Source organism: Rhinolophus ferrumequinum, chromosome 24 (assembly GCF_004115265.2).
Source record: "Rhinolophus ferrumequinum isolate MPI-CBG mRhiFer1 chromosome 24, mRhiFer1_v1.p, whole genome shotgun sequence".
Lineage (NCBI taxonomy): Eukaryota > Metazoa > Chordata > Mammalia > Chiroptera > Rhinolophidae > Rhinolophus > Rhinolophus ferrumequinum.
This window is the reverse complement of record NC_046307.1, coordinates 40064852-40078424: the sequence shown is the minus strand read 5'-3', so window position 1 is coordinate 40078424 and position 13573 is coordinate 40064852. Positions and strand designations below refer to the sequence as shown.

Below are 13573 nucleotides of genomic sequence, written 5' to 3'. Positions count from 1 at the left end.
TGAGTGTAAGCAGCCCGGCCCGTGTGTGCCAGAAGCATGTCCCTTTAGAAGCTCACATTGTCACACACTGCAGCGTGATCCCCGCCGGTCTTGGTGACTTCAGCTCTGGCCCCCGTGTCCCAGTTTTTCCCTGATTCCCGGTAATGTTTAGGTACAAGCCCGTCTCTCTGGAGGGCTTGAAGGGTCTAATTGCCTTGGGTTCCCGGCACGTAGCCCGAGGTCTGCAGTGGAGTTTTGAGTAGGTCCTAAGAAGATGTGGCAGTGACCCTCCCCTGCGGTGGGGCTGCTCACTCCGCCTCCACCCGCTGCTCCCCCGTCCATTTTCCCAACTGGAGTCTGAGTGGTCTTTTCCTAACACAGACGTCATCATCTTAGCCCCCTCTCGATGGAGACCTTTCCATTCCTTCCTCGCGGGATGGGCCAGCCTCCCTGGGTCCCGCCATGCCAGGCTCCTGCCCCTCCGCCCACCCCCCTTTGCCTACGTAGCAGCAGTGGTTTTGCTTCTCTTCCTCTTCCCGTTGGTGCAGTCTAAACCTGTTGGAACAGGATTCTGGAAATTGTAGTGCCCAGGCTTCCAGCCCTGGCTGGTTGCCTAAAACCCCCAATATTCATGGCACCCAGGTTATAATTCAGGGGACACTTCCTTGTCATTTTCCCGTCTCCATAGACCTGCTTGATATCATCTATTGACTCAGTTAACCTGCTGCTTCCATATTTCCCAAGTCTCCCTTCACACGGCTTTGTCTCTGCTCCCCTGAAATATCTGAAAACCCGTTTGGGGCAGGTCAGCTCCTGGAAGCTTGCGCTGTGGTGATTCACACCCTTCTCTCTGCCTCCAGTGGGAATTCGTCACAATGTGTCTGTGTGCGTCTTCTGGAGGCCGGAGTCCAGGATGCCACAGGCGCCTGCAGCCGCCTCCCGCCATCCCAGGGGACCCTGCTCGCCAGTGACACCGCAATTCAGACAGTGATCTTGACTCTGGTCCGCTCCCTCCCTGCATTTCCCTTCGTGATTCAGTCCTTGCACAGAATCCATGCATTTTCCTTGACCTGATTTCCTAACCGCACCTCCCCTACTTACTCTCGACTGCGGACTTCGATTGATAGTTTTCCATTTTAAAGATGCCTTTTTCTCCCACTTAACAAAAGCATCTCTGAAGCTGACCACTTCAGAAACATTCCCTTCCACAAACATTTACCGAGCACCTGCCGCGTACCAGGCCCGCCAGCTGCAGGATCGAGGCCTGATCCTGTCAACCAGCCCGCCCCGTTTCTGCTGTGGCGTTTTCCGGTGAAACCTAGATTGCTGAGAACTTTCCAATTTAGTCTTTACCCCAGCATCTTATTATAACTCTTTTTCTAAATTAAGACACAGCGTATGATGAAGTTGGGGGAGTATTTCCTCACCAGGAAGTTAGAAAATAAACCTGCAAGGCAGCGTCTGCTTTGATAGCTTTATTGGAACACGGAACGTGGTCTTGGGGGCTCACCACAGATGCTCCTCCTCTAGGCAGCCTGTGCCCCATTTTCGCAGCCTACAGAGGTTTCAGGGGGCCCCCAGAAGGGCAGGGACAGGAAAGAGAACTGAAGGAGCTGCTGCAGTGGCAGGCGGCGTGTGGCACTTTGCCCTCAGCCCTGACCATCTGAATCTGTGATCAGCCAGGCCAGTCTTGTGCGTCCACCTACTTGGCCATGACTTAGACACTCGCCTGCCTCAGACTCCTGGGAAAACTTCCGAGGAGGAGATTCTGGGCTTCCAGGAGGAGCCCCGCCAAGAGACTGAGTACCTCTGGGGCCATCAGGGCAAATCATGCCTTCGGGTGTATTGGCAGAGAAGCTGCTTAAAGCTCCTATTGTGTGCTAGATGGTCTTCTAGGGGTTAGACAGTGGTCAACAGTCAGGCTGGATCCATGACCTCCTGAGTGGGGGCGACAGACGGGGGCCCGGAAATCACAGGTGGCTATGGATTACCCTGCCCACGGCTTCCGAGGAGAGCTCTGGGGGGGAGGGGGGTGGGTGTCAGGGGCCGGGCCTAACAGGGAGGGCCAGGGAAGACTTCCTCAAGAAGTGCTCTTTCAGCACAGATCCTGTGGCGAAAGGGTAGGAAGAGCATTGCAAGTCAGGGACACAACTCTGTGCATGGCCTGGTCGCTGGAAGGAGCAGCAAGATGAAGCAGCCAAACAAACCAGGGACCGTGCCAGGAAGGTTTCCTCGTGTGACATGAGCAGGTTTGCCCTTTGCACAGCCCACCGTGGGCTGGAGGGAAGTGAGTGGGGAGTGCGGAGGGCCGTCTCCATGGTCCTGACCGAGGGGAGGGCAGTAGGACGGAGTGACAACAGGGCAGGTGGAGAGAACGCCCCGACTGACCCTCGGCCTTGGAAGCCAGGAGCAGGCTTGTCTCTGAGAAGGGCATCCTGGGAGAGAAGCAGGTGCAGGGACGAGGTCCAGGGGCAGTCGCGGTCATGCCAGAGGTGAGGTGCCTTCGTTCGCACCCCCAGATGAGGGCACTGTGTAGGCAGCAGTGGGCGGAAAGCTCCCAGAAGGAGCCTGGGCCCCAGCGACAAATCTGTGACCAATCTCCTGAGATAAGTCTCCAGGGAACTTCAGTGTCGAAGGTGCGGGTGAGGTCGCAGAGGGGACGAAACCACAGTGAGAAGAAAAGGCTCGGGGAACAGCCACACTGACGGCCGGGGAGCTGGGGGCCAGAGGGACTGAAAAGGCATGGGTGGGCAGGGAAGAGGACCCCAGAAGGGGCCTTGGAACGAGGGGAAGAGAGGGCTCAGGGAGGGGCCGTGGCCGGAGAGGAGAGTCCATGGACACCCTCACCACCCCCACCTCCTGAGGTCTCTGCAACACCCCATGACTAGGACAGAGGAGTAAAGAGCCGCTCAGGGTGGTCTCCTGACTCAGCCAAGGTCACACATCCAGCAAAGGGGGCCGTGGGGTCCACTCCCCCACTCACAGCTACTGTGTCCCCCAACCGTCCACCTCCCCATCCCTGACGCCCCGTACACTTTCCCCAGCAAGTCCAGTCCACACCACTTCTTGTTGAAAAGCAGCATGAGGCCCCCCCCACCCCAGGCTGCGGGTCTGAGCCTCAGGGACCCCTCTCCTGAGAGGCAACATACTATCGTGTCAAGAGCATGGGCTGGAGGCCTGGCTTTTCACTCATCCTCCCGTTTGTTCATTCATTCGTTCATTCATTCATTCATTCAACAGCTACTTTTCGAGCGCCTCCTATGAGCCGGGCACACATTCTAGCTGAGTGGCCTGAGCAGGCCCCGTACTTCCCTGAACCTCAGTTTCCACCTCTACAGTTGCGACCGTAATCCTTGTCACATGTGATACGGGTTATGGGAGTTCATGCTGGTGAGGTACCTCACACACAGTAGGTGTTCATTAAAGGCTCCTTTCCTTTCTTTCCCTTCCCTTCCCTTTCTCTTCCTTTTTTCTTGTCCTTAATCTGCAGAACCCACGAGGGAATGAGAGGCTAACACTTTATGGCAACACCGTCTGCTATGCTCAGAGGGCACGCGTGCTCCTGCACGTACACACCCACGCACACGTGCACATATCCCGAATGTCCCGCTGTCTCTGCTCACGACTCAGGGCCAGCACGAGTGTGAGCTTGCGACCCCGGGGAGTCCTGGCACCTGTCTGGGAACGCTGAGCACAGACAGGCTGTTCCACCGGAGGCCCGAGCACCCCACCCCCCTGCTGTGAGTCTGGGAGTTCCCCAGACACAGGCTAGGGTGCATCTTCGGTGGCTTTGGGGGCTGCTGGGTCCTTAGTGGCTCCAGGAGTCAAATCTTGGTGACTGAGAACTGTATCTTCAGTGTCCTGGGGCTGGGTCTAGACAGCCTGGGAGGGCAGTGTCCTCACCGCTTCCTCAGGCGGTGTCCTCCGTGGCCCCTTGGCCAGCAGTTCCCTTGGCTGCTCCTCCGAGGGGCCTCCCACGTGTCTCTGGAGGAACCGAAGGCCCCACAGACTCTTGCAGCAGCTCAGAAGGTTGCCGGAGCACATGGTGCAGGACAGGGCTGGCTTCCTGAGGACACACAAGCATAGGTCAGGGCTGAGGTGACCCCTAAGCGAGGCCAGTGGGGCCAGAGCCTAGCCTCGGCCTTTCCTTCCAAGCTACGCCCCAGGGACAGGGAAGTGTGGTGGGGGGGTGGTCAGATCTCCCATGTGCAACAGGAACTTCTTCCCTCAGCCCACAGGGGAGAGCATTCTGGAGACCTGCTTTCAAATCCCAAGCTGGTTTCTAACATGCTGTGTGCTCTTGGTCAAGTTACTTAACCCCTCTGAACGTCATATGGAGGTAAAAATAACTACCTCTCAAGTCTTGAAAGGATTAAGTGTTCTAAAGCCTGGCGCACAGTAGGAGCCTGGTTGATACTTGCTATTTCTGAATCTTAATGAAATGACTCCTGACTACCTACAGCACGCCCTGCATGAGTTGGGGAAAGATGAGGCGAAGAAGATGAAAAGATGTATTCAGCCTGGCATCAAAATCAGTCGTGAACACCTCTGTCTCTATCCAAATGTGTGCTCTCCGAAGGCAAGGCACTTGCCTTTCAAACCTCTGCAATGTAGCTGGCGCTCAGTAGGCCCTCAGTTAATACTTGTGGAGTCAATCTGATTGGAGGAGAGGCTGCTGAAGGTTCATGAGCCCAACGCTTGATCGGCCCATTTTGAACCAAGTGTTTGCCAGGTACTGTCAGAAAGCAGACGAGTTCCCTCGCCTGTGGGAATACAAAGTTCCTGTGCCCTGTGCCTGCCAAGATGTGGCTGGCAGACCTGCTCTTCCCTGCAGCCACATTCTGTGAGATCCTTTCCCATTTTTATTGCAAACCTCACAAGGTCCGGAGGGAAAGGCTCAGCGTGGAGCCCCCGAGTTTCAGCCCTAACACCTGCGTGCCCCGTGATAACAGAGAGCTGGGGCCAGGCTCAGGGCTTTAATCGGCAATTGGATCTGACCAAACTGTGATGCCATTGTTTTGTATCACTGTACTTCTGTTTCCCACAACTGATATTGCATTTTCATTATGGTGACGATAGAACGTTTTTTCACAAATGTATTTCAGTGAAAGCACAGAGTCGTGTAGATATTTAAGTGCATAGAACCCAGAAGGGAGGGGAGTCTGCGAGCCACTGGGGTTTGTGGAGTGCTGTCCTGCATCCCCGATCCCCCCGACCCCCAGCTCGCCCTGGACCCAAACATAGGGGAAGCTGAGCATTGCATCGTGTCCTAGAGATTGCTGGGCGGGTGGGCAGCTCCAGGGCAGGACAAAATCCGGCTTTAGCTCGAAGGCCACGAAGACGGCCACGTTTCTCCCTTTCCTGCCCAGGCTGGAGTGACAGCTTTCCTCTTCCCCTCCTAACCTGGGGGTCTCCCACCACTTGGTCCTGAGACCCATCGCAGTCCATCATCTGTTAAGCCACCAGGGCGTCAGATCATTTTCCTATCCCCTTCTTCGTGGAGGGAGGGAAGAGCTTGTCCTTAGGGCCCAGCAGACAGAAGGACGCCTGACGTTTGAGGCTTTGTGCACGCAGGCTTCCTTCAGTGCGCGGTACGTCCAGTTTAGCCAGTGTTGGAGGCCCCAGCTCTCCCTGGGGGTTTGGCCAGCCCCTCCCTCCCCGGAACACCTGCCCTCACCAGGACTTCAAGGTCGTACCTCTGGCACTCCAGAGGCTCCAGTATTGTACACATTGACCAAGCAGGCAGGGGTCTACTACCTTTGGCTTAAAATCCAGACAGAGCCTGTGGCTCTGACCAAGTGACCTTCACTGAAATGAGGGAAATTATCAAAGAAAAGCTAGCTCTAGGCCAGGAAGTAACGAGCCCCTTCTCCTTAAGGGCTGAAAAGTCACTTAAAATAATTTGGATATATCACATGTTCACAATAAAAAATTCAGAACGTAGAAGTGAACAAAACAAAGGAAATAAACATCTCAAATAACTCCTTAATTCAGACGTATCTTTCCGTTACATGTCAATTCCATCAGTAAATATTTTCAAACGAAATGCATTCATACATCCAAAGAGGCTATATAAAAACACATACACGTGGTTTAAAGAAAATTCACTAGTGTAACCACCCCTCCGATTACGAAACAGAACTTTACGAGCCCTTGGCTTGTTTCAGCAAATATTTATGTATCCCTCAACAATATATTGGGTAGTTCTGCCTGCATCTTACTCTGATTGAAGTGGAATCGTGTTTTGTGACGTTTTCCTGTAGCTGCTGTTTTGCTTGTTGTTTAACATCCTGTTGAGGAGCTTAGGCCGTGTCGGTACGTGTGCTGTACCTTATCTTCACTCCTGCAAACATTCCATTACGTGAATATACTCCAGTTTCTTTACCCACTCCCCCGTTGACGGACATCGGAGTTGTTTCTTGCTTTTTATCGTTTCTCGTCTCGTACTTGCTTTTGACAGTGGCCTTGTCATGTAAACAGCAGAGTTTCCCCTGTTCTCTCTTCTGATTGAGTTTTGTGCATGATGGAATGAGCTGCTCCCGGAGTGTTTGGTAAAACTCCTTTGCAAAAGCAAGCGCTGCTGGTGTTTCATTCATTTCATTTATTTCTTTCTAATAGTTATAGGGCCATCAGGTTTTCTATTTCTTCTCAGGTCAGGTTTGGCAAGTCCTGTTTTGCTAGGAATGTGGTCACTGCGTCTGAGTTTTCCTCGGTGGGGGCGTAAAATCGATTGCAATGTTCTCATTATCATACTTAATCTCTGCAACATCTTTAATAATATTACCCTTTCATTCTTAATATTATTTATTTGTGATGTTAACGATTAATTTCTGTGTGTAGTTTGTCAGTTTTACTTTACATATTTTTAAAGCCAGTTTACTTGGTACATACAAGTTTAGAATTATTGTCTTTCTGGTGAATTGAATCTTTTTTTTTTTAAAGTATAATCACCTTTACGTTGAGTAATACATTTTGTTTACAGTTCACTTTGTGTGATATGAATACAGATACCCAGGTTTCTTTTGGTTAGTATTTGCCTATTTTATCTTATCTTTCCTTCCTTATACTTTCAACATTTTTTTGTTTGTTTGATTCCTTATGTCTATCTAGTTCTTGTAAAAATATTTGTTTGGATTTATAAAAATCAAATCTGACAATCTTCATTTTTTAATTGGCCAGCTTGATCCATTTACACGTACTGTGATTCTTGATACATTTTGACTAATTTTCAATGTGATTTTGTGTTTTATATTTGCATCACCTTTTCTCAAATTTCTCCTCTCTTTTCTTACTTTGTTTTAAATTGCCTTGTTTTCCTCATTCTCTTTCCTCCTGACCATATGGAATTTCTGTCCTCGGATAAAACATGTTTAACACGCACATTTCACATTATGTAACTTACGTCCTGTGGCATGGAGCCCCCCTCCTTTACTTGGCGTGCCGTCTGTGCCAGACGTGAGTTGGAACGATTCCCACACCGTGTAGACTCTACTACATCTCACACTTCTGAGATACGAGTAGGTTTTATATTCCTGGACCCGCTTCATGTCCCCATGGCCCATCTTTGCCCTGAGCCCTGATACTTGCAGCTGTGGGATTTTAACGGGGTTGTAGGAGAGCACAGAATACAGCGTCTGCCACTCAGCAGGTGCCCCTTGCAAACACCTGTCGTTCTCACCTTCCCGTCATCCATTCCCCTTCTCTTGGGAAAAGTACCCTGATTCTTTGGAATCTGCATTTCCCCACTCTTTTTCTATGTGGGCGAAGTACGATTGACCTCTTATTCTTTGCCCTGGCTCCAGGTGTGAGTACAAAGGTAGACACGTGACCCAGCCCAGCCAATGAAATGTAAGCCTAAAAATTTTTGTTGGAACAATAGGTAGGAAAGGGACATGTTTTCCATGGGGCCGCTAAAGTGGTAAGATAGAAGCTTGGAGTGCTGGTGGCACCCTGGGGAGGCTAACAGAGAATGAAATCAATGCAGTGTGAAACTGAGTTGAAAGCTGGAGAAAGACACATCTCTAATGACATTTGAGCATTTGGATCTAGCCATGCTTGAAACTACTCTTGGTCTCTTCAGTTCTATGAGCCAATTCCTCCCCTCCACCAACCCAAGCCTCGTTTAGCTGGGCTCCTGCTCCAGGGAGCTAACAGTGTCCTGACTAAAATATCCCCAAAGAAGCAATGTTATTTGAAATCTGAACCTCATCTTTTCACACTGAGGGGGTTATACTACCTTCAGCCACCAGGAGTCAGGACCCAGTTTCAGTCCTACTCTGTATGAGAAGCTGTGCTGGGGCCCTCTCAGAACCTCGGTTTTCTCATCTGTGACTAAGTTAGTAATCGCAACCTCACAGGACGGTTGTGAGGATTACAGATAATGAATGGCAGTGCCCTTTCCATCACCTGTGAGTGCCGACAGGACAGATGATCACACTGACCCACCACACACACGTTCCTGGGCTCTTTCTTGTGCTCTGTCTTTGCATATGTCGTTCCCATTGCTTCAAAGTCATTTATTTTACTTTTTTTCTGGATTGTTCAACTTCTACTTCTGTTTCCAGATTCTGTTCAGGCATCTCCTCCTCTGGAAAGCTGTCTCTGAGGTCCCCGGGTTACAGATTTCCTCCCGCCCCTTACGCCCCTCTTCTGAGGCGCTTACCTCCCTGGGTTAACCATCAGTTGGTTGTCCGTCTTCCAGACTAAAGGCAGCTCTTGGATCTCTCCTCTTCTACCCACTCTCCAGGTTTATAGTAGGGGTTCAATCATGTGTGTGAACTAGTGAACAAAAAGCCCAATAAATCTCAGTTCTGTGACAGTGACTGTCCGGTCTTCTGACTTCTAAATTCACAGATCAGAAGCAGAACACTTCCCCTGGTGTCCCTGGCAGCCCTTACCCCCATGCATTGCGTTTCATGCTGGCTTTATTTCTCTAGCTGCCTTCGCACTGCTCCCAGCCTGGGGAGCCTCGGGGCAGGAACACCGGGAGGGTACCATTTCAGCGAACACCTTCTGACCACCAGCCACAGGCTGGGATGATTGGGAGCAAGGGTGAGATTTCCCGGCTGTGGGTCTCAGGTAACCCCACTCCCTTCCCAGGCCCCTCTCCTCATCTGTAAAACGGAGGTAATTCCAGTGAACGCGCTGGTGAAGCCATGAGATGAGACAGGAGAATGAAATGTTTTGAAATTCCAAGAGCTCCTCCTCTGCTTTTCCCTTCCCCTTATTTCCTGCAATAGCCAAGCCCCTGAGGGTTCCTGAGAACTGGTGTTTGAGGGACTGTGTGCTGAGGGTCTGGCAATCCCTGAACCCCTGCTCATCCTGTGCCCAGCAATACCAGAAACTGCCACACCCACAGGATCAGTTTCACCGACATCCTGGGAACTGGGTTACCAGGAAGTCCTGTCTCTTTCATAAGAAGTAGAAGTGAGAGTGGAGGAGATTAGAAAGGGGAGTGGCTGTCTCCTGTTCTGGGAGCCAGCTAGCTGCAACCCACCAGGGCTTTCTCCTCTTGCCTTAAGCCTTTGCCAAAATCTGGGGCAACTCTCCTCTCCAGGCCAGACCTAATTTCTGGTTGTTTTAAAATAAGCTGCGAGATGAAAATGTCAGGACACCAAGTTACCCAGAGCCCAATCAGAATGTTCTCTTCATAAACCTTTGTTTTCTACCACAAACCAGGACTGGCCAATACGCCAAAATGATCAAGCTTCAGCGCTCTGCTCATGAGAGAAATTATTTTTTTCGTGGCTTTCTCATAATTTTCTGGAGGTAAACACAGGGGGTTTGTCTGTGCCAGCGGCTGCTTTGAAGGGGAGGGCCAGGGGCAGGTATGCCGGGCAGGGGCGTCGCCCTATTGTAAGTCGTAAGGTGGAGCTCTGTCCTCCGGTGGGAAGGGTCGGAGACAGCTGGGCAAAGACTTGCTGTGGGCTTTGCAGACACGGTGGTTATTTTCATGTCAAATAAGGTGAAATTTATCCAAAATACAGTGAATTTCATCCAAGAAAGGCACGCCAGCACTCCCTGGACTTAGTTGAGAGCAGAGTGTAACCCAGTCACAAACCGTTAATCCCTTTCTCCCCCATGAGAAGGGAAACAGAGGGTCAGGCGCTTTGGGCTCCTGAAAGGAATCCAGGACACACATCCCTGAATGTGGTGGGCACAGCCTGGGGCCAGCCTGGGAGCCCATCGAGGGAGGGCTTGGCTGTGACCGGCCGTCCCCGTGGACCCCCTCGCTTGCAGCCAGCATCGAGCATCGTGCTGGTGAATACGCGAGTGACTGGCAAGAAGCAGCATTTACGGAGCGCGCCGTGCTAGGTTCTGTGCAGGGTGTTCGCAGCCTTTTTCTAGTTCATCCTCCCCTGGGGCGCCGTAAGACAAGCGCAGGTGTCCCTGTTTCACAGCCCAGGAAACTGAGGCTTCGGTGGGTGTGTGATGCCCCCGGGTCACTCACTAGCCAAACTCAAACTCGAACCCTCAGCTGCTGACGCCCAAGTGCGCTCCCTTCGCAGTGCGCATGCGCCTTCACGAGGGCCAGCCTAAAGAATGAACTGGACAGAACTGGACCGAGAGCTAAGATGAGAGCTGTGGGGATGGGCAGGGCAGGGCCGCGGTGTCAAGTAACTTACGGGTGTGCGTGGGTGTGTGAGTGAGTGGGGTATGCGCGCACACAAGAGTGTGTGTGGGGGCGGGGCTGGGCAGGACTGTGTGGCCCGGAAGCCACTTCTGCCCTGGGGCCTAGCGGAGGCTCTAGGGAACAGGTGGCATTTGAGTTGGGCCTGGGGCAATGGGTGGAAATGGAACGGGGGTGTAATGGGGGAGTTTCTGCAGACTGAGGGGCAGCATGGCTGTGGGTTGTGTTCTGAGAACAGGAAAGTCCAGTGCAGCTGGAGAAGGAGCCTGGGCTGCAGCGGGAGGAGAGAACAGACAGCGACTCAGTGGCCAGAACAGGACGGTCCTGATGGAGGGGCTTGCATGTGTTTGGCAGGACTGGCCGCTGCCGAAGGCTTTGGAACTGGGGAATGTCAGGGACTGACCAAGGAATGGTCTCAGCTTGTGGTCTGCACTGGCCCTTCTCCAAGATTTTACAACTGCATGGATCAGTGAGATTGCACCTGCCCATGGCAGCGGGTGGCCCGGGGAGGCTGGGGGAAAGGACGGTGCCCCTCTGGGGAGGAGAATGCACCCACCCTCCCCTGGGGGAGCCAAGGCGGCAGGGCATGGGGCTGGCAGTTTTCCTGGCTGTCCTCTCCACAGCCCTCAGCCAGCAGCCACGTTGAACAATTACTGTATGCGTGGCGTCTCGATGAGGGCACTGGTCCTTCATGGGGCTAAGTGACCTGACCAAGGTCACACAGCTGCTGGGTAGAGAAACAGGGCTCTGTGCCACGTCTGCTAGTTCTAACACCTGTGTTCGGAGCCTTCGGGCATCTGAATAACAGCCACTACCCACTGAGTTCCCACGGCAGGCCTGGCCCAGCTCTAAGCAATTTGTAAGTATTAGTTCCATCAATGCACATGTATTACTCTCGCCCATTTGATGGAGGAGGAAACTAAGGCACAGAGAGGTTAGGAAGCTTGCCTGAGGTCACACAGCCTGTGTTACATGTTACAGCACATTGGGTTTGTTGCTTGAAGGAGAAGTGAAGATATGGGGAGCCCTACTTCCACTGAACCCCTCCCCTGCCTCCCTCCCACCCACTTCCTGCTGCTGAACTGGGTTTGCAGAAAAATAAAACGATGACAGTTCTCATGGGTTGGGAATTTAGCCCTGAACTTCCACAACATCCATGTGATACCTGTGATGTAGTTGTTATATTCTTACTTCTGACAGATGAGGGAGTGTGAGCACCAAGGGCTTCAGTCATTGGCCCAGGGGCTCACAGCAAGGAAGCGGAGAATCTCGAGAGCCCCGCTGGGCTGAGCCGCAAAGCTCGAGACCCTCTGCCTGCCCCCTCCCCTTGCACCACACAGGGAATTTGGGTCTTATGCACATCTCCCAGTCCTGGCCTTGTGTTCACCCTGCCCCCTTTCTCGCACCCTCCAGCAACCTCCATTTGAGACTGATCGGCTTGTCCAATCTCCCTTGAAACTGGCAGGTCTTTTAGAACTGAGGAAACCCCAAAACCCCTGCTTGCTCCTGCCAGTGGCTGCTTGCGGGCAAGAACTCAGGGTGTCTGGGAACTCACCTCCCAAAGCTGTTTCCTATGGCTCATTCCATCCCACCCTGGTACGCGGGCGGGTGTCACACCCATTTCAGAGACGAGGAAAGTGAGGCTCAGGGAGGACGGCTGTTTGCCCAAGGGCACCCTGGCCTGTCACACTGCATCCTGGGCTTGGCTCCCTGTCGTTTTGATTTGAGGCTTATTTTCTCTTGTCTCTGAATGGAGGGGGGTCTCACCTTTCTGGTGATTTCTCCTCAGCCCCTTCAGAGATGTTTCTCTCTCTTCCCTTCCCCCTACCCATCCTTGAATGCCAGTGGCCCCTTCTCACCTTCTACGCTGTCTGCCCTGCTCAGGCCTCCCCACAGCACTTCCAGGACCCGCCCCTACTTGGCTTCCAGGAAGTGATCCTTGCCATGTGGCAGGTGGCAGGGGAGCCCCTCACATTTTAGAAAACAATTAGGCAGAGTGTCACAAAAGGCCTAAAATATCCCTCCCCCTTTGACCAGTAATTCTGTTTCTAGAAATTTGGTTTCTAGGGAAATAATCTGAAAGCAACAAAATGCTCCCTGCTGACATACATCTCTGGGTTGCTTCTAAGAGCAAAAATAATGTGGAGATGTCGGCAAAGCAAACGATAGGAAAATGTATCAGTCAATTGGGGCGCCCCACGTGTCAGACACTGTTCTCGGGCCTGCAGATTTATTCCCTCCTTTAATCCTCACAACTACAGTTTGAAGCAGGTACTAGTAACATCCTCATTTTACAGATGAAGAAACTGAGGCATGCACAGGCTAGGTAACGTGCCCACGGCCAGTCTCCCAGGCAACCTGACTCCACCAGGCTCAGCATTCCCAGAGCCGTGGGGGCTACTAGTCACTGTCACCAAGTAGGCGGTCCTGGAACGTGGGCCAGAGTGCCAGGTGTGTGCTGTGCCTCGGGTGGCGGCAGGGGGTGGGGAGTGCGGGGATAGGATACTGTTTCGAGATGTCCATGGGCTGCCCTGGCTTCTCACCCGGGCGTGTCCCGTAGCCAGTGCCACCCCCACCCTTCAGCCAGCCACTGCAGGTGAAGGCAGACATGATTTCTTGAGCCCCCAAAATGTCCTTGGTGAGAGAGCCCACGGACATTTGGTTTGCAAGAACCTGTGAGAGGAGGCGGAACCACTTGGGGGTGGAGTGGGCCCTGCCCCCACCCCTCTCTTTTGAGCTCAAAGCCCTAACTGGAGGCGAGGTGGGGGCCGATGGAGGACGTGGGGGGGTCTGGAGCATGGGCTTGTGCCATATTTCCTAGCTGGAAGCCAGGACAAGGGAAGGTTCCCCTACTGACATGGCAGCAAGGAGGCTTCATGTAGCCGCTGTACTGTACGCAATACAATTCCTTGTATTGATGGTTCAACTTCCAAAGTCACCGCGTTTACAACTGAAATTGACCGA

At 52.5% G+C, this 13573-nt stretch overlaps 1 protein-coding gene across 3 annotated transcripts in view; it reads right to left on the bottom strand.

Moving 5' to 3' along the window:
• Positions 1–1446: 1446 nt before the first annotated feature.
• HRH2 (histamine receptor H2) overlaps positions 1447–13573 on the bottom strand; it is a 31609-nt gene continuing 19482 nt past the window's right edge. For 2 of the 3 annotated variants that reach the window (XM_033095652.1, XM_033095653.1), the window contains exon 3: positions 1447–4045. In XM_033095652.1, coding sequence (XP_032951543.1) covers positions 3853–4045 — 193 coding nt within the window. In that variant the 3' untranslated portion in view covers positions 1447–3852. Of the gene's footprint in view, positions 4046–8641; positions 8758–13573 lie in introns of all 3 variants that reach the window. The other variant, XR_004421912.1, reaches the window with a different exon arrangement.